A 24,627-nucleotide genomic window follows, 5' to 3' on the forward strand; every position below is an offset into this window, starting at 1 on the left:
GAGTCACCCAGGCAGTGGGATCTGGCCTTGCCAGAAACATGAGGGACAATGCTCCAGCCATGCCTGCGTGTGTCACACACGGGCCACACAAACCCACAGTGTTCCTGTGGTTACTTCTGTCTGCAGAGCATCAGTGGGTCCCAGGGCTTCCCCTTCCCACTGCTTGCTGCTTCACAAAGGCTGATGCTTCTGGAAAAAGCTCTGCCTTGTGGCCTTTAAAATAAATAAATAAAGCAGCGCTGCTGTGGATTAGTCATCCTTATTTTTGCAGGAAGCTGTTTGCCAGCGCTGTCCCAATCACGCATGTGCGTGTGAGATGGGAACTCCAGCAGGCTGCTAGCGTGCTCTGCTCGCTGCTCCTTGGAGCTCAGCCACCCGGCCTTCCTTGAGCTGCTCCTGGCAGGTGGAAAAACCCACAGTCCAGCTCTCCAGACCTTTCCCTCCTTTTCTTTTTTCAGTGCTGGAATCTGCATTGGCAGGTGTGCAAATGTGGAGACTGTAAAAGCAGCAAGTGAGGATGGATGAGCTGTTTTCTGGGGTCATATCCAACTCCAGAGAAGAAACCCTGGTGATTTATAATTTTTTTCTTGTCTCTGGTAGGTTTTATTCTGACCTCTGCTGTATCTTGTGAGAAGACTGAGTTTGACCCTTTTGGCTACTAAAAGTGGTTCTGTTTTTAAACCTTGGTGCTTTTTCCCTTCCCTGTGGTCATGCAGAAGAGCAAGCAGTGCAATTAAACAGTACAGCAAAGGGCAGCTCCCTCCCCCTTTCCCTTTCAAAAAATCCAGAGTTGTGTGTCTTGAACTGCTGCATAGGCAGAAAACATACAAAGCCCTTGTCAGCATTGTGCTGATGTGTGGCACGTTTAAAAAAAATACACACAAAAGGGGTGGGGAGAGCTGGTGCCTCCAGGGAGCAAAACTGTGGGGCCCCTTTCCCTCCAAGCCCACAGACCTACGTGGGATAGTCTATTCCTCCTAATTTTGCTCAGGTTGGAGGGAGGGTTGAACATCTTAAATGGTGTTGATGAAGATCAGGGTCTCCTTGAATTACATTATTTTTTCTCTGTGAACTTGCTCCTGTGAGATGCAGCTGGGTTATTCCTCCATTCCTCAGAGCGCCAGGAAGAAGGGAGACGCTTCCTTACCGAGTGTCCTTTCCTTTGTTGTGTTGCAGAGGTGATAACCACAGACCTGGTGCTGGTTTCTGCAGGTCACACACGGCTGGGAGAGGCAGCTTCCCGCAGTCATTAGCACACAGGGAGTGCTGGGGGGTCGTTAAATGAGGATATCACATCGGGATTCCATGCATGCCGCTGCCTGACCCGGCCCTGGAGAAGCCCCTCAGGAGAAATTATTTCACTTGACTGGTTGCTGCAGGGATTTCTAGCACAGCCATGGTGTTATCCTTGTTTTTGGCCAAAATGAAGTGCAGGGTGGGGATGAGGTGGCCAGGCTGGGTTTCATACCCTGCTCCCTTTGGTAGGTGTGTGAACAGTGTGCCCAAAGCCTTGTTTGGAATAAGGCAGTGTGGACAGGGGTTTGGGTTTTATTCCCTCATTAGGGCTGTGCTGGTTTGGAGATGCACCTTGTACTCTTCATGGGCCTTTGCTGGCAGGGAGGTTTGGAGGAGCAAGAAGCTGCCTGTTGGGATGATTCCACATTTTTCAGGCTGGCACACCCTGTGGGACTCCAAATTACTTTCCTTTGGCAGTTTAGCATAAACTGAGAATTGCCTTGTGAGCACTGAACTTTTACCACCCTGCAGAGTTACTCGAGCTACATCCATGGTATTTCCAAGCTAAACAAAACCTGAATTTCCAGTGCCAAAAAGCGATACAAACCTCCACTCCTCCTCTGTTCAGGAGAAAACCACAGTCTTTCAAGCTCTGCTCTTAGCCCAAGGAGTTAAAAAGCTGCACTGTGAGATCTGCAGAGGTGAAAATAAAAGCCAAAGGCAGACGAGGAACTTCTCCCATGCCGTGTTGGAGGAGAGGCTGTAGAGCACAGCAGGTGTTGATGCACAAATATTTCTCTTTGTGCTTTCTCTGGAGTGAAGGAGTGGTAACTCCACAGACATGGCGTCACTCCCCTTCATTTAAACACCCTCATGTTGCTGTGGTATCAAAATGGTGTTTGATGAAACCAAAGCTCAGGTGGTGGTGGCTTGGAGTTTATTTTGTGCTGCTCAATCCAATGCAGAATGTGGGAAGAGCAGCCTGTAGCTTGCAGGTTTGGACTGTGGGGCTTGTGCTAAAGCCTTGTCCTGTAACATTTCCAGTGTAATTTCTGAGATTTCTTTTTTTCTCCTGGGCATTGCACACCGGTAAAAATCACATCTGGATGTAGATTTAATACAACAATTAAGTGTTAAAAATGGCAAAGTATAGGATTCTGTGATCTAACCAGTCCTAGGGGATTTACATCCTTTGCAGTTGTCCTGTTTGGGTATCAAAACACATAGAACTGTCTTTTTTATGTTTATTTTCTTTGGCTTTCCCTTAAAATGCGATCTTTTGCAGCCTGGATGGCCACAGTCCTGTTAGTGATGAAAGCCCTGTGTTTGGGGAGAACCCTTGTGAGGTGAGCAGACAGCTCTCTGGCACAGGAGTTTGGGAGCAAGGGGAAGCAGGACAGAAGCTGGCACTGTGATATTCCTGTGATTTTTTATTTTTTCCAGCAGGCTAAAAAAAGGTATTCTTTTTAATATTTCTTTCTACCACACCATAAGCAAGAGTAACTCTCTTGCAATGCTTTGTTGTCACGTCGGTTTTGATAACATGGCTTAACCATCACACTGGGTTCTGCTGCTGAAGAAACCTCTTTTTTTAGAAGGAATTTTAAAAACAGAAATGTGCTTTTATATAGAGATAAAAGTGGGTTCAATGTCAACTGAAGGCCAGGGGCCCCTGTATCCTGGGCTGTGGGATGTGGCTGTGTTAAACCACTGGCTAAAATGGTGGCATTTTGTGGCAGCTCCTGTCCCTGGCATCGTGGATAAGAACACCACAGGGAAGAGAGTCAGAAAATAAATTACTAAATGCTGCATTTCAAAAACGTGAAGGGAGTTTTCTGCACAAAGTCATCTCATCTGGAAGATTTGGAGCTCTAACCCTCAAAAAGAACTGAAATCAAGAGGTTTATTAATATAAATCCTGTGCTTTGTGTTGTTAAGGCTCCAGAAACCAGCTCTGTGCTCCACTGTTTTCAGCCCCTGAGCCCATAGCCTCTGTCTTGGCAACAAATGGGCCTAAATATCAAACAGCACCGATTCCTTCTTGGAGAAAACGAGCATAAAGCAGAGTGGGTAAGCTATAAAATTAGGCCAATAATTCAGGCTGGCTTAAAAAGGAGATAAAAGCCTAGCTGGGAATTTGATATTCTTCTGTCATAGCGTTCTTTTAATAAATACTATCAATGAGCAAGGAAGACCTGTAAATACATTTTATCCTGGCAAGATGGTGGCTGGAGCTGGCTGGCTCAAACAAAGGAACACCCTGAGTGTTTCTTGGGGCTCTTTGCTGGGAAACCTCCTGCTTTTTTACAGAAAGGAACCGGCTGTGCACTGGTGGTGGGGAGAACCCTCATGTTCCCACTGAGATCCCCGTGTGAATCCCAGCTGATGTAGCCAGCGAGGAGTGCAGTGTCCCCCTTTCCCAGCACACCACACAGAGATGTTGCTGAGCCAGACCTGAGGGTAGGAAATGATGGTCAGAGCCAACAAGTCCTGCTTGCTGTCCTTGTCCAGCAGCTAATCTTTGCTTTTTGAGACGTTTGCTGAGCGGTCTCAGCGATGCGTGGCAGCTCCGCTGCTCGGGAAAGGCGCCGCGTTCAAAATGGATAAACCTGCCTTTTGAAGCATTGTGTCTGCCCACTTGTGTTTATTGGTTTTTCCTCCTCAAAGAGAGGCTGCTGTGTGGACCCCAAGGATGTTTTCCGCTTCTCCTGCCTTTTTTTTTCCCCTTCAAACTGGAGAGCTGCTAACTTTATTAGCTCCTTATATGGCAGCCCCATTTTCTCACGCCTTTAATGGCTCTCTTTTGATCTGTCCTGTTCTTGCCTTGCTTTTCCTGACATGAACGTGGTGTTCAAGCTGAGATGGGTTTATAACCTGCTCCCTCACTAATAAATGGCCTGGCACTTTAATCCTCTCCAAGCACTGATAAGAAACATCCAAATGTTTTAACTGTGGGGCTGGCTGAGTTGTCTGTAGATAGCCGACTCTCAGCTACACCCTCCCAGAGTAATTTAAATTGTTCCTTGCAGTGTGTATCCCAAAGGCCGAGGGTCATGGAGAGCAGCTCAGCTCCCCTTGTCCTGAGCTGTTTGGCGCTGGGAAGGGCAGCACACAGGGCAGTGCAGCCATGTCTCACCCTTGGGTGCTCCTCATGCTGTTTCTCACGGAGGACACTGGGCTGGCACAAATGTGTGTCCTGCAGACACAAGGATGGTGTTGGTCCTTCATCACAGCCCCTCTGACCTGCTCAGGGCAGAGTTGTACCTGCTCTGCTCTCCAACCATGGTCTGAGTTCTTTAAAATCTTCGACTGAGCTGGGGGGATCTGGTTACAGCAGCATCGCTGGTGTGGTTGCAACCAGGAACAGCTTCCCTGCAAAGCATTTGAAGAGTATCACCATGGTCCAGAGCTTTGTTTTGCGTCACCAGCCGAGCTTTGTGCTGCTCTTCCAGCTGGCTGTTGTGTAAATGGAACCCTCCTGGCACTCGTCTCAACCCTCTCCTGTCAACAGAGTCGATGGCTTTGTTTGTGACAGCTCCCAGCCTCTGCGTGTCCCGTGAGATGGCCGGGTGACAGCAGTGACTCCGTGTGAGATTCCCTGGAAGCACCTGGGAGCTGCTGTGGTTTCCTCGTGTCCCTTGGAGGTGCCACCCCAGCAGGGAGGAAGAGCAGTTGGGATTGCAGCTGCAGCAAATGCACCCCATCAGAGAAAGAGATTTTGTCATGGAAGAGCTGTTTGATTTTTTGGTGGTTTTCTGGTTTGGGTTTTTCCTCTCTGAAAGGGAGAGCCCCTTAAAGGTAGAGACAGGTACAAACTGCTCCTTGGGCTTCCCATCAGGTAAAGAAATGGAAAGCTGAGCCCAGCTCCTCACTGGAAGTGCGGGTGGAGCGTGTTGGCAGCGCATTTTCTTGTGTGCACGTGGCTCCATCACACGTTGTGAATAATAGATGGTTTGCATGCAAGGAGTCGTTGGGGTTTTTAATTAATCAGTAGATCTCAGTTTGGCAGAGCCCATCATCACTGGGGAAACTGAGGCACGGGGCTGCCAAAGGATGGGCTTGCAGCCACTGGAGCCGGGGATAAGGCTCGGGGCCACCACAGATGGAGTCCGTGTGCGTCAGAGACGTGATTAAATCAGGAGATTTGCATGTTTGTTAAGCCACTACAGCTCGGTGACTTTGACCAGTAGCAAGGTGGACTTGTTGCCGGAAGGTTGCGGTGTCCGGCTGGACTGGGTGGCAAAGGCAGCTCTGACCAATAAAACACAGGCTTGATCAATACCAAAACGTCATCAGGAGACTTTGGCCATGGAAAATACTGAAATACAGGTTTGCTCTGTGGTGGAAGCGGTGGAGGCTTTAAACACCAACGCTCCTGGCTGTGGGTGTGTGTTTTATCCTGACCTCACAATGGGATCTAATTTTCATTTTGGGACATAGAAATAGGTGTCTTATCAGTGCAGTGGCATATTTTTGGTGGAAAAGATCTTGTGGGTTAAAAAACATCTAGTTGTATGTTGCAGAGCTGGGGTGTGACATGTCAGACAACTAGAGATGGGTGATATTGGCAATGGGCAATTTCTTCACCCTGTGTTAATTAAGGAGCTGTGCCAGCCCCTGTGGGGGAGTGGAAGGTGAATCCTTCCCACAGTGGGAGTTTCTCCTGTGTGGTTTTTGGGGCAGCCTGGTCTCCCTTCTGTTGGGGGAAATAGAACTCGGGACACCCTGCTTGGGTGGAGGGAGTGTGCCAGGGTGCCACACTGTCCCTGTGCCAGTGGAGGGGAGCACGCGGAGCAGCCAAGGGGGTTTGGGGATCCCCCTGCAGCCCCACTCAGGCTTCCTGCTGCTCTGGCCTTTGGAGCCATTGGACACCAGAGCAGCGTGGGGCCCTCCCTGCCATCACCTCAATTCACTTTTTACCTGTCTGCCCACTGGCCACGGCTGGGTGTGTGCTCACCTGGGGATGAAGGTGGCTGGTGCCCCAGGATTTTGGAATCCTTATGGGATTAGGGGGAGCTGTAGGTTTGGGGGTCAGCAGGACCTTGCCCTTGCAGTGCAACCCGTTCTGTCTCTCACAGTTCCCCGTTCCAACTCCCCCAGCCCCTTTTCTCACAGCCCCACCACGACTCCCAGAGCACCCATACATTTCCCACAGCCCCTCATCACAATTCTCACGGAGCCTGGTACCTCTCTCACAGCCCCATTACCATTTTCAAAGCCCCTGTAATGATCCTCACAGCCCCCCAGTAAGACTCTCAGAGCCCCCCTGGTTGTCTTGCAATCCCCAATTGTGTCTGAGTCTCCCACTGTTTCACAATCCTAATTCTCCCGTCCCCACGTTTCCTGTACCCCCACCCCAATTCTCCTGTCCCCCCCAATGCTCTCACACCCCTACCCCAATTCTCCCATCACCCCAATTCTCACATCCCCACCTCAGTTTTCCCACACCCCACCCCAATGCTCCCGTCCCCCCATTTCCCACACCCCCACCCCAATTCTCCCGTCCCCCCAATTTTCCCGTCCCCCCGTTTCTCACACCCCCACTGCCCCCGCCCGTTCCGCGCACGCGCACTCCCTCTCGCCGCCCCCCCCCCCCCCGCGCGGGGCGTTGCGCGCTCTCGCCCCGCCCCCCCCCGCCGGCCCCGCGGCGCGCGCCCCGGGGCGCAGTGCGCCTGCGCGGGGGCCCCCGTGTGGCGCTGCGCGAGGCGCGGGCAAGGGAAGGGAAAAGGGAAGGGGAGGGGGGGCGAGCGAGCGAGCGAGCGCGGCCGGGCCGGCGGAGCAGCGGGAGCGCGGGGGGGGAAGGAGGAGGAGGCGGCGGCGGGGGCGCCGCGCTGCCGCTGCCGGAGGAGGAGCAGGAGGAGGCAGCGGGAGCGAGCGAGCGGGCGGCGCGGCGGGGGGAGCCGGCGAGGAAGCGCAGCCGCGGCGGAGAGCGAGCCCGGCGCCCGGCAGCCGGCCCGGCGGGCAGGGGGCCCCCCCGGCGGGGATGGTGCGGTCCGGCGGCCGGTGGCGCTGAGGGCGGCCGGGCCCCGCGGCGGAAGGGGCGGAGGGCGAGGCGGAGGCGGCGGCGGGCGGCGAGCGGCGGCCGGCGGCGCGGCGCGGGGGCAGGCGGCGGCCGGGAGCCGGGGCACGGGCGGCGGGCTCGCCCCGCGCCGCGCAGCATGGTCCGGGAAACCAGGCACCTCTGGGTGGGCAACCTGCCGGAGAACGTGCGCGAGGAGAAGATCATCGAGCACTTCAAGCGGTGAGTGGCGAGCGGCGACGGGGCCCCGTCCGGCCCGACCCGCGGTGTGGGGAAAAACGAGGGGAAAAACGTGGGAAAGGGGGGGAGGAGTGCGCGGGGACGGCGGTTCCCGTGGAGAGGAGGAGGAAAACAGCGCTGTAAATAACCCGCGCCATGGCGGGATCGGCGGCGCGGCCGGAGCGGGGAAATACAAAAATGGCTAAAAATGGACCCGAAACGACGGAGCAGCAGCGAGCGGGGCTCGGAGGTCGGCACGGAGCGGCTCCCATGCCGAGGATGTCGAGAGGCAGTGCTGAGCCTGGCCGACTTGTTTTCCATTCCTTTTTTTTTTTTTTTTTCCAAAATTATTCAACGCTCGGACTTGTTTTCTATTTATTTTCGCCTATTTCACTGCGTTTCCCTCCCACCTGGAGCTGTGGAGGATGCTGCGTGTCCCCCCGAGGTGCGGCGAGCTGTGGGAACCGAAGCGCCTGCAGCTGCGAAAACGTGACTCTGGGGGAAAAAAAATCACACAAACCCACGGAGAAAACACGGGATCCTGCACGCGGGAAGCACTCTGGACTCCTTATATCGTGCTGGGTTGTTTTTTCCCTTTTTTTTTATTGCATAGGTTAATCCCGCTCATAAGGAAGTAGTAGCTGTTTGCATGGTTGGGTTTTTTCCCTCCTCCCTCCGTCTTTCCCTGCGAGGAGGAGGAGGAAGGGACTTCTTCCCCACCGCCTCAGCAACACCTTTTTCCTGTGGAAATGCTCTCGAGTTGGTACACCCTACGCTGGAAGCTGGTTTTTGGGAAGAGAAAGAGAGTAACGAGCCCTGCTCAGCTCATGGCCCCTCCAGGCGCTTTGCTTTAATCCCACCAGCAGCAGAAAAAAAATGGATTTTGAAGCTTCCTTTAATCTTCCTGTGCTGGAAAAATGACGGAGCGTCCTTAATAATGAGTCACCATGGGAAAAATAGATGCGGTGACACCGAGGGGGAGAAAGGAAGGTCTCAGCGCTTCTTCCCTGGTTTCTGGTCGTCTGTTGTGGATGGAAGGACTGGGGGTCTCGCATCCCCCTCCATCCTCCTGGCCTCAGCTGCTGCAGCAGCCAAAACCCATCTCTGCATCCTCATCGCTCTGAAATGGCCCTGTTTTAATCAAGCTTCACCTTTTTTCACCTTTGTTATCCCCCTGAGCCAAGAATTCGCCGCTCGGTGAAGGCGCGGGATGGTGGATGTGTATTCAGGGTGGTTTGTCGTGTCCCTCAAGTCCTGGTTACGTGACCCAGTGCTGTTTACAAAGCCAGGTTTTGGGGGGAAAAGGCTCGCTCTGGAGTTATTTGGTTAATTCCAGCCATAACTAGCTGAGGGAACAGGCGCTCCACAGTGCAAATCTGACATTCCTCGGTTTTATTTTGTCCAGTCCTCCTCCTTTTATAAGATGTATTAAAGGGGGGAAAAAGTTGCCATGGTACTGTTGCTTGGAGATGGATGGGAAAAATGGCAGGCGCTGAATTCATTACCTTTTTTTGGTTGTTTTTACCTCGGCAAATCGCGATCAGAGGTTTGGGAGGGAGCTTTGTAGCCAGGCATTCCTCCCTGGGATTTGTGTGTTTGGACGGGGCCGATCCCACGGCAGTAAACAGTTAAAACACGCTCCAGCCCTTTGGCTGCAGGTACCGAAGCAGGGGCAGGCAATGACAACGCCGCCTCCGAATGCTGCTGGGATGCACCCACCGGGATGTTTGTGGCTGGAAAAGGGGCGAGGGGCTGAGCGAGGCTCGGTGTGTAGGTGCTGTAGGTGGACAATGGAGCAAGGCTTCCTTTGTATGCCCGTGCTCGCCTGGGGGAAGGGACAGGCGCTGCACAAGGCGCTCACAGCACGGGGGGATTCTTGCACAGCGAAGGGAAAAGCGGCAGCCCGGCCCTGGAGGTGGCAAGGGGAAGGTTCTCTCTTTGGAAAGGACGCTGTATCGGGAGGGAAAGTCTTTTGGGAGGGAGCGGGGCTTGGCAGAGCCCGGTTCCCACCCATCCCCCAGCTGGGAATAGGGCGAAGGAGGAGGCTGAGCCGTGGAGCCACGGGAGCGGGGCGAGCTTTGGGGGAAAACCGCCCCAAACCTCGGCCGGGAATCGCCTCACCTTCCCCCCGAGCCTCCGAGCGGCTCACTGAGTGTTTGTTTTTCCACTGGGCTGGGGAAATACTGTCCTTCGCAGATGGGAGCCCGCTGGCTGGGCTGTTGCACGGTGCCTGTTTGAGAAACAACCATCTTGTTTTCCAGAGAAGCAAAAATTCAGGGAAAACTCCTCAAACTTGCAGCTCGGCAGGAGTATGGAGGGTTTGCTGCCTCTCCTCCCCCCCTCCACTTAGCCACCGGCTGTGGGAACCTGGCTGGGATTTGCAGCCTCGCAAGGAATTCTATAAAGAAATGAATGAAGAATTTCGAAGAAATACATGTTTTTATTCTTTTCCCCCAAACGCTCCTGATTGGTTTGTTTAGTTTACTGAGGTGAATGGAAATAACACTCCCTGCTGTGAATTCTTCTCTCAAATTAGAGAATACTGAAGCTGGTCTCAAGAAGCACTGGATTACATGAGCAGTGCTGTTTTTCTCCTCAGAAGCCCTTTTAAAAAAATCTGTTTCCTTGGTATTAAAGGGGATTGCGAAGGAGAGATTCTCCGTGCATTTAAATACATTGACATTGCTTTTCAGTTTCTTACCCAAATACTCCCTTTTGAAAACCCAATACTCCGTATTTCCTTTCTACTGAGCTATTAAGGCACCCTGAAATAGAAGCACAGCCAGTGCCAGGATTGGAGATCCACTGTTCAGGTGGAATAAGTAGCAAATCCGAGTTATGATCTGGGAGATGTGAGCTTGGGGAAATGGTGGGAGCAGTGGTTTGGGTTCACCTAATTAATGCTGGAAAAAACCCGTTGTTCACCATCCCTGAAACAGATGCTCAGCAGCTTGCAGAACAAGGCAACTAAATATAGTAACAGTTGTCCCCAACACAAGTGCTGCCCTTCCATGTTTTTTTTTCCCTCTCTATGTTTTCTTCCAGTTATCTGAAAGAACATGGCTTTGTCCATTTACTGGTGTTTTAAAGGGCAAAGAGGAGTAAAAGCCTCTTAATGATGGCCCATGTGACTGTTGTGTGCAATCTCCTGTGCTGGGGGAGAATTAAGACATTCACAGTGGCAACCAAGTCCAGGAGAAACCCTGGATTTCAGGGAACAAAAGTGCTCCTTGAAAGTCAACTGAATACATTGCAGATCAGGGCAATATTGAAGAAAATAAATAAATTTTAAGGGTTTTTTTGTGGTGGCAAATGGGCTTTGTTTGGCTTTGCCATGTTCCAATGTCTGTCTCACAGGAGATGCTTTGGATGCCTCCTGGAGAAGTGGTTAAAGGCATTTTAAACATAACTGCAAAAAACCTGCCGTGACAGCGAGTGTCTGTTTGCAGTAATTCCTGGAGAATATTGGGTCAGTTTGTGAGGAAATGTTTTGTCTTGATGGCTTGGAGTGTTATTTTGGCCTGGGAGGGTGGAATCTGTGCCTTCTGCTCCGTGTCACTGCTGTGGACTGAGGTGTCATAAGGGAATTTTGGTGGCTCTGGTGCCAGACTGAGGTGGTATAAGGGAATTTTGATAGCTCTGGTGCAGGACTGAGGAGTCATAAGGGAATTTCGGTAGCTCTGGTGCAGGACTGAGGTGATATAAGGGAATTTCGGTGGTTCTGGTGCAGGACTGAGGGTGATACAAGGGAATTTTGGTGGCTCTGGTGCAGGACTGAGGGGGTATAAGGGAATTTTGGTGGCTCTGGTGCAGGACTGAGGTGGTATAAGGGAATTTTGGTGGCTCTGGTGCAGGACTGAGGGGGTATAAGGGAATTTTGGTGGCTCTGGTGATCTGGGGAGAACGGTGACAGCCACTGCTGGGGTTGAACACTTGGAGGAAGAAATCACATCAGGCACCTGCAGGTCTTGCAGTGCCTTTCCACAGGAACTGGCTTGAGTCAGAAGGAACAGTGCTCCTGGTTTTCTAGCAAAGCTCTTAAATGTGTTCCCTGGCATTTTTTGGTGATCACTGATAAGCAAGTCCTTGGATAACTTGGGATGTTTGTCCTAACTCAGCTCAGCCCATACAGATCTCTATCCAGGGGTGCTTTTATTGTAGGAAAATACAGAAATAAGGCTACAGAACTATTGCTGTTTTGTCACTCTGTGTCACTTTAGGCATTTTCACAGATGAGGTGCTGCCTTTCCCAGCCTGGAGCTGTGAAGGAGGGGAGGGTTCAGCTTACACCTGTGTTTTACTGGAGTGGTGTCTGGAATCATGGGCAGCATCAGAACGTGTTGGTGCTGGTTTTACAAACACTTCCATTAATATAATCCAGAGACCAAAGTGAGATGTTTGGTTGGGAGATTGAGGCAGGGGGATTAAAATAATTGCCCAGACTCAGAAAGGGAGAACGTGAGTCCTTTTGGTGGGTTCCAGTGGGTGCCAGCCTCCCGTGGAGTGTGGGCTCCTTGGTCAGTCAGGTGGCTCCCTGGGGTGATGGTGCTGCTGGCTCTGGTGGTGGTTCCACCCTCTGGACTCAGCCTGGGTGATTATTTCAAAGAAACTTAATGAAAAGCCACAAAGAGTGTAGATTTGGACTAAGCTTCTGTTAAGTGGTTTTATATGCTGAGCGGTGGTAGAAAGATAAGTTGATGACACTTGGTCACAAAATTCTGTCATCTGCTGAGCCTGACTGGCATTGTTTCTTCTCTGAAGTTTCTTCAAAGGTCCAGGCTGTGTTTAGTTGTGATTATTTGTATCAGCAGCGTCTGTTGTTGAGCCATTCAAGAGCCATGTTGGCTTTTGGTATTTCTTGCCCTTATTGTAAATTCATTTAGTACAACAGTAAAATAATCCCTGCAGAGTACAAGAAAACAGATTCACATGTTGAGAACTTAGCAGTCCAGTGAGGCATACAAAGGTATTAAATCCATTCATCAGGTCAGAGCAGGAGATGAATAAAGCCTTAAATTCACTTTGTGATAGGCTTGTTTACTGGTTTTTTATTCCTCTTTGCTTTTCATAGGCCAGAAAGTCATGCCAAGTTCCCTGGCAAATGACCTTCCTGACGTCTTAAGGTGTGTCCAAAATTAGGACCTTGTCTTTGCTGAGGGCAGAGAGGCACTCGCTGCCGTTCCATAAAAAAGGAGGTAAATAACCAAATGAGTGGAAGGCAGATACTGGATGAGGTGATGAGTCAGGGTGGACCTGGGGCTCCTCAGGAGCTTTGTTTTTGTGAGCTGATGTGTCACAACTGCAGCTTGTCTTGCTGTTGTGGTGGTTTCACGCTGCTGTTGGGTTGTGAGGAAGAAGAGGAGGTGCCCTTTTGCATGTGAAGAGGCACCTGAGAAATAACAAACACCAAAACTGTTCTCTGAGGATGTGTACTGAGGGTCATCCCTCCTGGCTGCTTTCAGGCTGCTGAAGGTTTTGGGAGAGTTGCAGTTGGGTGTGAGTTGTGGAGCTGCCAATGGGTTGGATACGCTCTGGATTTGTAGCTACCAAAAATAAGAACCAGTGAGATATTTCACTTGTGTTTTTGATTAAGTTCATTGAACTTGCTGAGGTCTGAGAATGCCCTGAAACCAAAGACTGCAAGGACAAACATTCCTAAACAATGAATTGAGGAATAAACTAGAAAAATTATTGCTCTCCATAATAAGATTCTGAGTTTAGCTGCATCTTTGGCATGCTGATTTAGGAATCTTGTGGGAGGAACAGGAGCCTGAGGATGGAAATTCACAGTGCACAACCAGCCTTGCTGCTTTCCTTTTCTCAAGATTTTGTGGTGTTCTGAAGATTCCTTGGACAGTTAATGAAAATCAGACAGAAGTTGCTTTTTTCATCGCCCAGGCCACAAGTCAGCAGTGTTTCCCACCTGGTGATTGTACACACAATTATTTGGAGGTTTCACCTTTCTGCCTGGGGAGTAATGGCAGCTCAGATCTCCTGAAACCCATCCCCACCACTGTTGTGCAGCAGCACATTCAGAGGTGATGAAGGCTCCTGGACCACGAGTAAGGCACAGCAAGTGCCGTGGTTTGTGCATTTTGGTAGTTACTGTTTAACCTGCTGTAATCATCTCCTGCAATCTGTAAAATCCTGCAGTGTGAAGATAACATCCTCCAGTAAAAGAACAAACATTGTTCCAGGCTTTTTATAAATACACCAGATATATCCCAGGGCCTGCTGCAGCCTGGGCTGTCAGCAGGAAAGATTGAAGGCAGCACCTTTGAATTTGGTGAAACAACGTCCTTCCCGGATGGATTTTTTTTGGAAATGCATTCTGTAGCTGTTGGTGTGTGGCTGGCTCTGGACTAGAGTTTGTCTGTGCCTTGTGTGAGGTGCAGATGTTGGGGTGAGAAGGAGCAGAGTTTGGATGTGAAAGGAACATCAGTTTTCTGCTCAGACAAACTGATGGTGGGAGGAGAGCAGCAGTCTTTCGCAACAACCGTGTTCTGGTTAGAGGCTCAGACATTTTTAAGAACAAAAGGGAGCTTTTTTAGCTTCCTTTCTCTTCCCCTTTTTAATCAGGCTCAAGAACTTAAAACTGAAAGGGCTTTTTTTGTATAAGCACACTTTGATCTGGAGCTTCCGCATCTGATCAGAATGCCCTGAGAGTGCTCTCATCTCCCCTCTGAGAAGCCAGAGAAATGCAGATGTGTCTGGGAGGAGGGTGAGAGGATGATCTGCAGGGCTGTCTGCTGGACACTGCTGGTGAGGTAGTTCTGACCTGTGTGTGTTCCTCTGTCCAAATGGAGGAGCTTCCATCTCTTTTATTATTCCCAGTGTGGTGGGAAGTGAGAGCTGTGTTCAGCCCATGTTCCTGTCACGAAGGTGCTCAGGTACCCAGTCAGAGCTGGATTTGAAACCATCTTTCAGCTCACCACAAAGAACGGCCAGACTGTAAATGATTTTATTTAAGCAAGTAGTGAATCACCTACAGTTTTTCTCCAGGAAGAAAACTGACCTGGTTGTGTTTGCCATCCATGGGATTCATTGAGAGTAACTTGGTGTTCCTGTCACAGCTTTCCCTGTGTCCTCTCGAGGTGTTGCCGGCTTCCGCCCGGCACAAAGCTCCGCGCCGCGCTCCATCTGCTGCTGCTGCCGCCTGAATGCCTCCCGTCCTCATTAGCAGTGATGGCTGCCAGGGAGATCACACAGGCTCCTTTAAATGCCCCTCTTTAGGCTCCCTGTGGCAGCTGCGGGTGACCTGTAATAGTTAATAGGGCAAAATAAGAAAAATAAATTGCCAAGTTGTATGTTTAAAGAAGTCATCTTTGGAGGGGAAAGAAGTCTTCCGGCCTCATTAGCATTCTTTCTGTGAGGGGAATAAAAGCTCAGAGTGGATGAGTATCTCCTTTGTATATGTAATCAACATCTGATTTCATTTCACGGGATCTGTGAGATGCTGCTCTTAGGAAGGCAGCTGGATATGTATCCACACAGCCAATGGCCAGCACAGTCACTGCCTTGTAATCAAAGTCTCAGTAAACCCTGGGTATTTTTCTTAACTCTGAAAAAACTTATTAGAAGAATTAGTAGCAGAGAATCTTTGCCACATTTGAAAAATAGAAGTGGCTTCAAGATTGATGTTGTAGGTGATAAGGCTGGTTGTGGGTATGGTGAGATACACCATTTTTGGCAGCAGTTGAGCTCAGGAAGCATCTCTTCCTCTGCATCCTTTCAGAGTTTACAGCCCCTGGGCTGGCTGCAGTCAATGCTCTTGCCTGCCTTGTGTCAGTCTGATTTTGCACCTTAAAGGTGAAGTTCATCACTGGAACAGCATAACATGAGGGAGCAGCTTTCCCAGCAGTTGTATTGGTGTATCCTTGAAGCCCAGGAGGAGCCCTCTTGGTCTGGTAGTTCGTGTTCACCTCCAGATACAGCTCTGCTCAAGTCTTTGCTGTGGGGAGGCCTCCTTTAAGTCAGCTCATGAAACCGAGGTGTGAAACCTCGCCTGTTGTTGCCATGAAACTCCAGTTTCCAGCTCAGCTTTGCAAAACCTCGACTTTGAGTTGCGCTAGAAGGAAAACCATTAAAGTCTGGCTGGTTCAGGAGCTCAGCTCTGGAAAGTCCCAGGCTCTCTCCTGTGGAGAAAGTGCCTGGAGCGCAGGTAGTCACTGCAGACTAAACACACCTGAGTGTGTGCCAGGCTCTTGCCGGGCGCTTGTCAGTGGGGAATATTATTTTCCTTGGGCTGACACCTGGCTCACGCCAAGGACTGTGCTGCCAGTTGGTTTAGTCACAGGGACAAGCACTTTCTCCAGGGCGATGGAAGCGGTGAGTCATGAAGCAACAAAATAACATTTGCACATCTGTGTTTGGTGGCTGGCTGGTGTGGCAGAGCGGGAGTGGCTGGACTGGCTGGGAACTGGCTGGATTTCCTCCCTGGTGTCACGATCATAACCTCTTAGCATTGGTGAGCTTTTGTGATTGGGGATTTGGCTGGGAGTCCTTGGATCCATGGCTGATTTCTGTCAGAAATGAATTTCAAGTTGTCAAACCTGTGGGCTGAACTGATGCCAGTCACTAGTTCAGATACACTTGAAGTTTGAGGGGGGACTGGAGTTCCATCACTTGAGGTGGTCTCAGGGACTGCAGACAGATAAACATTTATTTTCTTCTGAAACACCATTTTATGGAAAGCATACAAAACCTTGGAGAAGAGGTTGTAAATGTCTGTTGCTGGAGAAGTCTGTACCAGTGGGACCAAGACTTCCAAACTTCAAGATGATCCACATCTCAAGCGCTCTGCAGTGTGGCAGGGAGACCATAATGTTGTGACTCTGCATTTTCCTCCATCTGCTGCTGAATACATGCAAAGCAGAGCTTGGAGAAGCAAAAGTGAGATGGGGAATTACCCTTTCATGTAAGAATGAAAAAAACCTCGATTAATCAAGAGATTCCCCTACAGTTGCAATGCAGCGCATTCTTAACATCAAATCCAAACAAATCCTAAAATCAGTCACGCAAAAGAACAGGCTTGAGCAATTCCCCTGCAGAAAGTGTTGAACGTAGGCTATCACCACTGGTGGTTTTGAAGCAAATCTGCAGATTATGCTTTAAGCTGGAAGGAAAAAAATGCCCTGGAGATGGAATTCGGCGGCCGTGCCTGGCGTGTAGGAACGTGATGGTGCGCATCTCTGTAGGCCGGGGATAAAGAATCACAGCTCGTTGTGCTTGAGACAACACAGCTGAACATGCAGAGTTCTACATATTTCTGTAACCTTTCTGTGCTTCTGCAAATAGTGGTATTTATTCTGATCTGCTTGGAGAGCAAGACTGAAGTATTGCTGCCATGTGTATATATATCTTCCCTAATCAATTTTGAACCCATTTGCCAGTATCAGCTAAACCTGAGGGCGAAGGGGATATTCAGTCTCAGAGACATGACGTTCCTTTGAGTTTTGTGAAAACAAGCGGTTTTAATAGAGGAGAGAGACCTGATTAGCGACCCCATGGAGAGAAAAGCTGCAGTGAGAGCACAGCCCTTATTAGACATTAAAGAATCCACATGGGAGAGAGGTGTTCCTGACCGTGGGAAAAGCTGCAGTGGGAACTGGCAGTTATTGGACGCCAGAGAATTCGACCTCAAGACACGCATCCGTAAGAAATGAGTCTTCATTAGTTCTGCTCACAAAGCTGCTTTGATTTTTTTCTTTTTTTTTTTAAAATAATATATATACCAATAAGCTATGGGTGCTTCTGTGCTTTTCCTTGATTGTTCCAAAGAAACAACTAGGAAAAGTGCCTTAGTAAGAGACTTTGTCCTGGCTAGCTGAGGTGGTTGTGCCTTGTCTGGCAGCTGAAAGTGGCTGATGTTGTGTGGAGCCCTTCTCTCCAGCACGATGGAGCTCTGGCTGGGCTGATGCAATGCTGGCTTCTCCTGTGCTGCCGGCAGCGGAACTGCTGACTGGGGTGGGGAGGATATTAAATGTAGCCCAGTGAGATGTTGCATGGAGTGCTGAGAGGCGTTTTTATTCATCCAGATTCGTGTAATCCCCATGTCCAAAGCATGGCTTCAGCTCCCCCGCCCTCCTCTTCGCCCTGCTCTGAAAGGTTGCTGGGACTCCTCCTTGGGGCTGTTCCATGTCCTAGGGGTCTTGCAGTGGAACTGGTCTGTGTTTTAAGGAATGGATGCACCTGTATTCAGATGTGACCTGATGTGTGTTGGCTGCAACATTTGATCTATGGCAGAACCGGTTGTCATGGGAGTTGCAGAAAAATTTCTTGGTGTGTTGACTCTTGGATGAAATCCTTGCTACCAAAAGTGGGAGCTATGAAAAACCAGGTTTAAATATTCTGTTTCTTCCTTCTATGGTACATAACAATTCCATCTGTATATTAATATCTCAGCAGTATCCAGAAGGCCACTTTGCAGTAAAGACATAAATAAAATGTCTTCATTAGAAATCATTCTTATTTGGGGTCTTAAAATGGAACATTTGGCTGAGCTGTAAAGAAAGAGGCGAGCCGTGTTCCAGCATGGCTTTATCTGTGGACTGTCTGATCTGTTGAACGTTTTGCTCCTAAATACCAGAAGTATCAGGAGTATCAGTGAATGTGCCTATGCTAGCTTTTTAATTTCCTACTTTGTCATCTCTTAGGGAGGGATTACGAGTGCAGACAAAGCCCTGGCTGTTTTCTGTGCGTGGCAGGAACACGTGCTGTATCTCATTAACAAAACCCCTGTTTGTAGTCAGGAGCTGGGAGATTTCCCATTGAGTGCTGCTGGGGGCCGGAGGGAGCCACAAAGTCCAGAGGGGTCTGGGTTTGAGTGGTTTGGGTGTTGGAGCAGGAGTGTAGAAGTGTGAGAGTTGTGCTCAGGATTCATCCCAGGGTTGTCTGGCTGAGCTCTGTAACCTGGGTGATTGTTTCTGTTCCTGGATTTTGATGTTTCCCTGAAGATCTTTATTACTAGAAGAAGAGCTGCAGAGAATGCCCTGAAGAACGTTGTTTTTCTCCCCCCAAAGGTCACAGAGCCAATAAAGATCACTCTAAGCAGGTTTTAAAGCATCTCAGATTGTAATCTAGAAAATGATGGGAGCTTGGTAATTAGGGCATGTTTCTGAATCATTGTTGTCACAAGGGCTGTTCTTGGTGTGGCTCGAAAACCAGAGCTTCTTGTGATACAAGGAGCTTTTATTTTGCTTGGCACTGGGAAGGTGAAGGATTTCAAAGCTGCACATCTCCTGGATTTATCCCTCATGGATGAGCTTTCCTACTTGTGATGGTCTGGAGTGCTGTCCCAGCCACTTGCTGTGTTTTATCTTTATAGACACAGCAATTGATCTGCACCAGTGCCCCCAGCACGGGTGAGAAACAGGAGGAGCTGGAAACCATTGCACAGCAGGAGATGATGGTGTGAGTTACCCTTATGGAATCATGGTGGGGGTGGCTGACACTGCTGGAGTTCTGCAGTGAATGGCTGTGACTTCTTCAAAAGGAATTGGCAAGGAAGGAGAGGTGGTGGGGTAGCCCTGTGTGTCAGGACGTGTTTGGATTGTCTAGAGGTTAATGATAGTGGTGACAGGGTTCAGTGTTTATGGGAAAGAATAGTTGGAAGGCTAACAAGGCAAATATCCCAATGGGAGTCTGTTCTAAACCACCCAGGCAGGACACCGGTTTCATCTGAAGAGATAGAAATATTGATGAAATATTCTGTAAGCAGCTGGGAGAAGTCTCATGATCACTCTTGTTCTTGTGGGGGCCTTAAACCTACCACATGTCTGCTGGAAACATAGCAGAGAGGAAGCAGTCTGGGAGGTTTGTGGGGTGTGTGAAGGACACAGTTGGTGAGGGAGCCAACCAGGACTTGGTATGGAGTTGTCCATAGTAAATACTGCTCCTGGTCTGCCCTGAGTGCAGCTGCTGGCCATACCAAGTCAAATGATTGTAGCTCAACAGGTGACAGTTCCTCACATTTATTAGATTTAAAATTAAGTGTAGTTTTCCAGGATGGTAGAATTCTGCTTGTTTCTGTCAAGATCTATCTCAGTGAATTGCAATGATTTTCATCCCAGTCCTGTGCACACTCTTCTCAATGGCCTGTCCCTGATTTTGGTGTCTGCTGCACATTAGTTACTGTATTTATGAAACAGTCAGTGCAATTTTGAGTGGTTTTTGTTTAGATATCTTGATTTTTCTGTGTCTCTCAGTCCTCAAGTCTCCTTCTATGCCAGGCATGTGATGATACTGTCAGATTTTGAGTAATGCTCTGCATTACTTGAGGCACAGTTTAATTCCAAAGACATGTGCTGCTTAGGTCTGAAGATGGTGAAATATCATCTTATATCACTCTACATATGAAATTGCCTTTCTAAAAAAAATATAAGTGTATATATAAATTTTATAGCAATAAAGCAGGTGGCTATAATGCATATGAAGCTTGGAAGATGGTGGAATGTAATTTCCTTAGGATGAGTGTGTTGGAACTGCTGTGTATTTCATTTATTGTACCACTGCCCTCGTTGAGATCAGTTGTAGTACTGTAATCTTTGCAAACGCCCGTGCAGAGACACAAGTTCCCTTTGTGTTGCTGGCTCAGGAACTCTCTCAGTGGTGAATATTAAACACCTTTTGTGAGCGGTGCGGGCGGGAGACGCTCACTGTGCGATTCCTGCTGGGAGCTGGTGGTACTGGAGGCTGGTGCTCAACTCCAAACGGGATTTCTGCAGGATAGCTGTCCCTGGGGCTCGGTGTCCTGCTGCTGGTAAGATCCCAGTGTGGCTGGTGCTGCTGTTTGCTGTGTTATTTCGTGTATTCTGTGGCTGGGAAGTGGCTGCACGTGCTGTTGTGGTGGGCCAAGTCTCTCAGGCTGTGAAATGAGTGTCCATGGTAGCAGAAGACCCTAGAACTGATGTTCATGGACTCAGCAGACATCCTTTATCCTGGATAAAAACCCCCATGGAGGGTGATGGCATCTTGCTTTATGGTGGTATAGTAGCTGCACATCCTGGATTTCCCTGTACCTAGAGCAGACCTGCTTTGTCCAGGGCTGCAGTATCTCTAGTGTGGGGTATTTGGACTGGTTTGGTGTCAGGAGTAAGGAGAAGAGGCACAAACATCTGGTGAAGTATTATTTCAGGACACATTATTTTGTTATGAAATAACAACAAAGCCAGAGGAATGTGATTGGCCAAGGAAAGCTTCAAGCTGTGCGAGCGTTTTACTGAATAATGCAGGCTGGGGCTTGCTGGGGTTATATAATCACAGAGGAGGAAGGAGTTTGAGTGTGGCACAGCAAAATCAGCCGAGCTTTTCAGATGGCTAAAGATACCTGACTGCAGTCAAAGGGAACCTGAGTGAATACAAAACACTGCGATGTTCTGCTGTGTCGGAGCAGCTTGTCAAATCATGCTTGTAATGAGTGGTGCAGAAACACACAGAAAAAGCTCCTCTGTTATTTTGGGTCCTGCAGTGTCTGTTGTATTTAGTAGTATGTGGAATGGAGCATGGCACCAGCTTCTAAATGAAAATGGGGTGAAGTTTCTTTGGCTGGAATGTAGCTGACCTGCAAAACTCTGCAGTGATGAAGATGGTTGGGTATGAAAGGTCTTCACAAACCTGTGGGAAGCACAGCAAGAGAAATAGGCAGATACTGTGATTTAAGGTGGAACTTGGTTTATATTAAAAATCTCCCTCACTCCAACCCACCTCTTCTTATCATGTACAGATCTTCCTATAAAGATCCTAATCAGTTTATAGAATACTGCAACTAAACAGTAAGGTTTGCTCACTACACAATTACTGGCTGGCATTCTCGTAGTCCGTGCTTTGTTTAGAATGATTTTTGGAGCAGCAGGGAATGTGCAGGAAGAGTGTTCAGAGTGAGCAGCCCAGCTGAGATGGTTTATTAGAGCTGGAAAGCCGAGGTGCGGATCCCCGAGGTAGGGAAGGCTGGAGGGTGTGGGGTGGCTTTGGCTGTGCCTGGGTGACACGTCGCGCCTGGGGAGGAGGAACCAGCCCGGCCCTGCATGGGCAGAGGCTGCGCCTCCCAACCCGGCTGTGCTGTCTCCTGCTTTGGGAGGAAGAGCTGAGGAGGAGGAGGAAGGGCAGCAGAGCGAGGGAAACATGCTGAGCAGCTGTGCCAAGAGCCCAGAGACATTTCAGCTGCTTGAATATAGAGGTGCTTTGATCTACAGTGAATAAACCGATAATGCTTAAATTATGAATTCCTTTTCTTTGTGTGAAAAGCTGGATTAGCGTGCCTTTGTTCGAGCAGTGATTATTGAGCAACTTTTTTTCTGCAAGGGCTGTTCGATGTGTGTTTACAGCCGGGTGCTTCGGTCGTGCTGTGCTGGTGGAGGGGCTTGGTGACATAACAGCTCCCCACGTCCTTGTCTCCTCCGCTTGAGGTTGAACTGTAAACCCCGCCGAAAACACGGCCTCGGCCGCTTCTTTACGATGTGGAGCTAATGATTAATCTGCAGGAGTTGTGGACGGGAAGAGGCACTAAAAGGCCTTGTTTTCATTCGAGTCTGCGGAGTGGGAGCCGAGCGAAGGCACCTCTTTGTTTCTGTTGGACTGGCAGCGATTGCAAAACGCAGCCTTGGGAAGGGCTGACGCACAGGTGTAGCGATATGAGGCGAAGGTTGAGAGGAGCTGTTCTGGCAGCGCTACCAAAGGTCGTGGCCATGCCTCCCCTGGCCTTTTGTCCCCTCTTCCCAGCCCTCTGCCTGGACAAAGGTTGCTCCTCGGAGCACGTTCACCTCCATCTTGCCTTGCTTCGGCGTCAGGAAGCGCAGCGCTCTCGCCGCCTCTCCTCCCCCGGCCCTTCAGAAAGTGTCGTGGTTTTTTCCTTGTAGCGTTTCTGTGCTGCAGTGAAGCCGTGTGGTGATGCAGCACTGCAGATCTCCCTCCTCTCCCCCTGGTCTCCTCCCGGCAGCATCTGCCAAGACAGGAGCAGCTCGGAGAGGCGCCAATGGGTGCGGCCGGGCCGGATCGCTCGGCACATCGATCCTGGCGGAGGGACCGAGGGATGTCTGCAGTCACAGGACTGAGGCAAACCTCCCCTTCCAGCAGCTCCCCTGCAATACCCAGGGCTCTCTGCTCCTCGGGGTTCTCTCATCCCCCGCTTCTGCTGCCTTTCTCCTCCTCCTGCCTGCCTCCCTCGCTTTCAGCAAAGGCGATTGCCACAGATTATCCTCAGGGCCTGTCAAGGGTGCGGGGCAGGACAGCGAGGCACAGCGTATATTTATGTATCTGGATAACGGGGGATTAACAGGCGCCGTCTCGGAGTGGAGTGATTTACCACCATGGCTGCACTGCAATACAGTAGTAGCCTCCCCCATCCATTTCTTATTTAGGAAAAAATAATTATTAGCTGAAGTGCATTTCTTCCAATATAAAAATTCATATTGGGAAGAGTCACAGCTTTGCTAGGTGGGTTTTGTGGCACCTTATTACACTGGTGTTTTGTATTCTGTCTGCTTTCTGGGCAGCGTGAGCTTAGATATCTGAACAATTTAAGCGCATTCTGCATCTTCTACAGCAAAAGAATGACAGTTCTGACTGTGTATGTATAATAACCTGTACGTGTTAGGATTTCAGAGTTAGGCAGTAATTGTCAAGGTGGGGAGCAGGAGTTGTTCAGATGTCATTGGCAGGCAGTGCTTCATGTGAGGGGGGCATGGTGGCTGCAGTCAAAGGACAGCTATGATTTTAGGGATATTGATACCATTATCAACAGTATCTTAATCCTGTTCCCCCTAAAGATTGAAGGCAAGTACAGGCTCAGGTTGCCAGAAACTGAATGTGTAAACACGGTGAGCAAAAGGAAAGTGTATGTTCTAACCAGTCAGGTTGGGAGCTACATGGTTCAGGTGTGAGGGCTGGAGTTAAAGGATGATCCTAACTAGGATTCCTAATTACTTTCCCTATTTTTTTGTCACATTCATTCATGGCATGAACATTTTCTCAAATAGGCTTTTTCCTGTTTTCCTTCCCTCTCCTTCCTTTCCTGTTCCCTCTCCTGCTCTCTCTACATCTGCCACATCCAATTAGGCCATTTTTTTTTTCCTCTCACAGATTTTATTAACCATCTCCTCTACTCTTCTGGGCTTTCTAAATCTTACTTGCAAGGCAAGATAACCAAATCCAGCTTCCAAAGAGAGCATGCTTTGAGAAGCAGCTTTCCTGCAGTTCCATTTGCCATTATTTGAAGCCTTTAATTAAATAAAATACAAAGAAACAATAAAAAAATAACCAGAGCATTACAGATTAGGAAACTCCCAAGAATTAACACAGGCACAAAGGTGACAAGCTCAGCCCTGGGCAGCTGAGAGGCAGGAACGTGTCTTGCGTGTGACTGTGTCTCTTTATGCCCAACAAGGCATTTATTTTATTTTTTTCTTGGAAGATGCTCTTGTTTGTGTGCACAGCCGTGTTCAGTGGAGTATAAACCAGGGAAAAAAGGGCTCTAAATCCAAACCAGGTTATATATAAGTGTAGTAGGTCAGGCTGGAATGAGAAGGCAGCAGTCAGCCAGGCAGGTTTTCAGATCGTATTTAAGGATTAGTCATCCAACAACAATGATGAAATTGTAAGGTGTAGGAAAAGCCAGGCATGAAACCAAGGCAGCTCGGGGATCTGACAGCGTGTGTGCCTCAGCCTGGTGGTTGTATTCCCTCCTGTGTGTGTGGCTGAGAGCAGGTTTGCCTGTGTAAGGTCTGTTTACATCTGCCCGGCCTTGTGCTGCCTTTGTGCATAGAATTTTTTTCACAATAATTCTTCGTGGAGTTTACAAATACTTCCTGATTAGGTTTTTTATTTGTGAGTCCCTTTCCTCTCTGTCGGTACATTCAGAAATACACTTTCTGCCTTCTCTTGTCCTGGATTACCAGCTGCAGTTCAGAGCTTTTCCCTGCTTTGCTCAGAATCTTTTGGCAGAGAGAACTGAGCACCCAAACCCTGCAGTTGTTGGCTGTTAAAATGTCACTGTGCTCATCCCGCCCAGCTTGTCCTTTCTACTGTGAGTGGATGCAAGTTATTTAAATATGTTTTTACATCTTGTTTCCTTGTGTACACAAACATGTTTGGGTTTATTTTTATTTTGCATAGACATTTACTCATCCATAAGTGCCAGTGTTGCAGTTACTTAACAT

The 24,627-nt window shown here is 49.2% G+C and overlaps 1 protein-coding gene across 4 annotated transcripts in view; it reads left to right on the top strand.

Annotated features, from left to right (window-relative positions):
- The first annotated feature begins 6,977 nt into the window (after positions 1-6,977).
- Positions 6,978-24,627, top strand: part of SPEN (spen family transcriptional repressor) — a 71,318-nt gene continuing 53,668 nt past the window's right edge. For 3 of the 4 annotated variants that reach the window (XM_074558345.1, XM_074558346.1, XM_074558347.1), the window contains exon 1: positions 6,978-7,477. In XM_074558345.1, coding sequence (XP_074414446.1) covers positions 7,395-7,477 — 83 coding nt within the window. In that variant the 5' untranslated portion in view covers positions 6,978-7,394. The remainder of the gene's footprint in view (positions 7,478-24,627) is intronic. The other variant, XM_074558344.1, reaches the window with a different exon arrangement.

Source organism: Zonotrichia albicollis, chromosome 25 (genome assembly GCF_047830755.1).
Source record: "Zonotrichia albicollis isolate bZonAlb1 chromosome 25, bZonAlb1.hap1, whole genome shotgun sequence".
In the NCBI taxonomy this organism is placed as follows: Eukaryota; Metazoa; Chordata; class Aves; order Passeriformes; family Passerellidae; genus Zonotrichia; species Zonotrichia albicollis.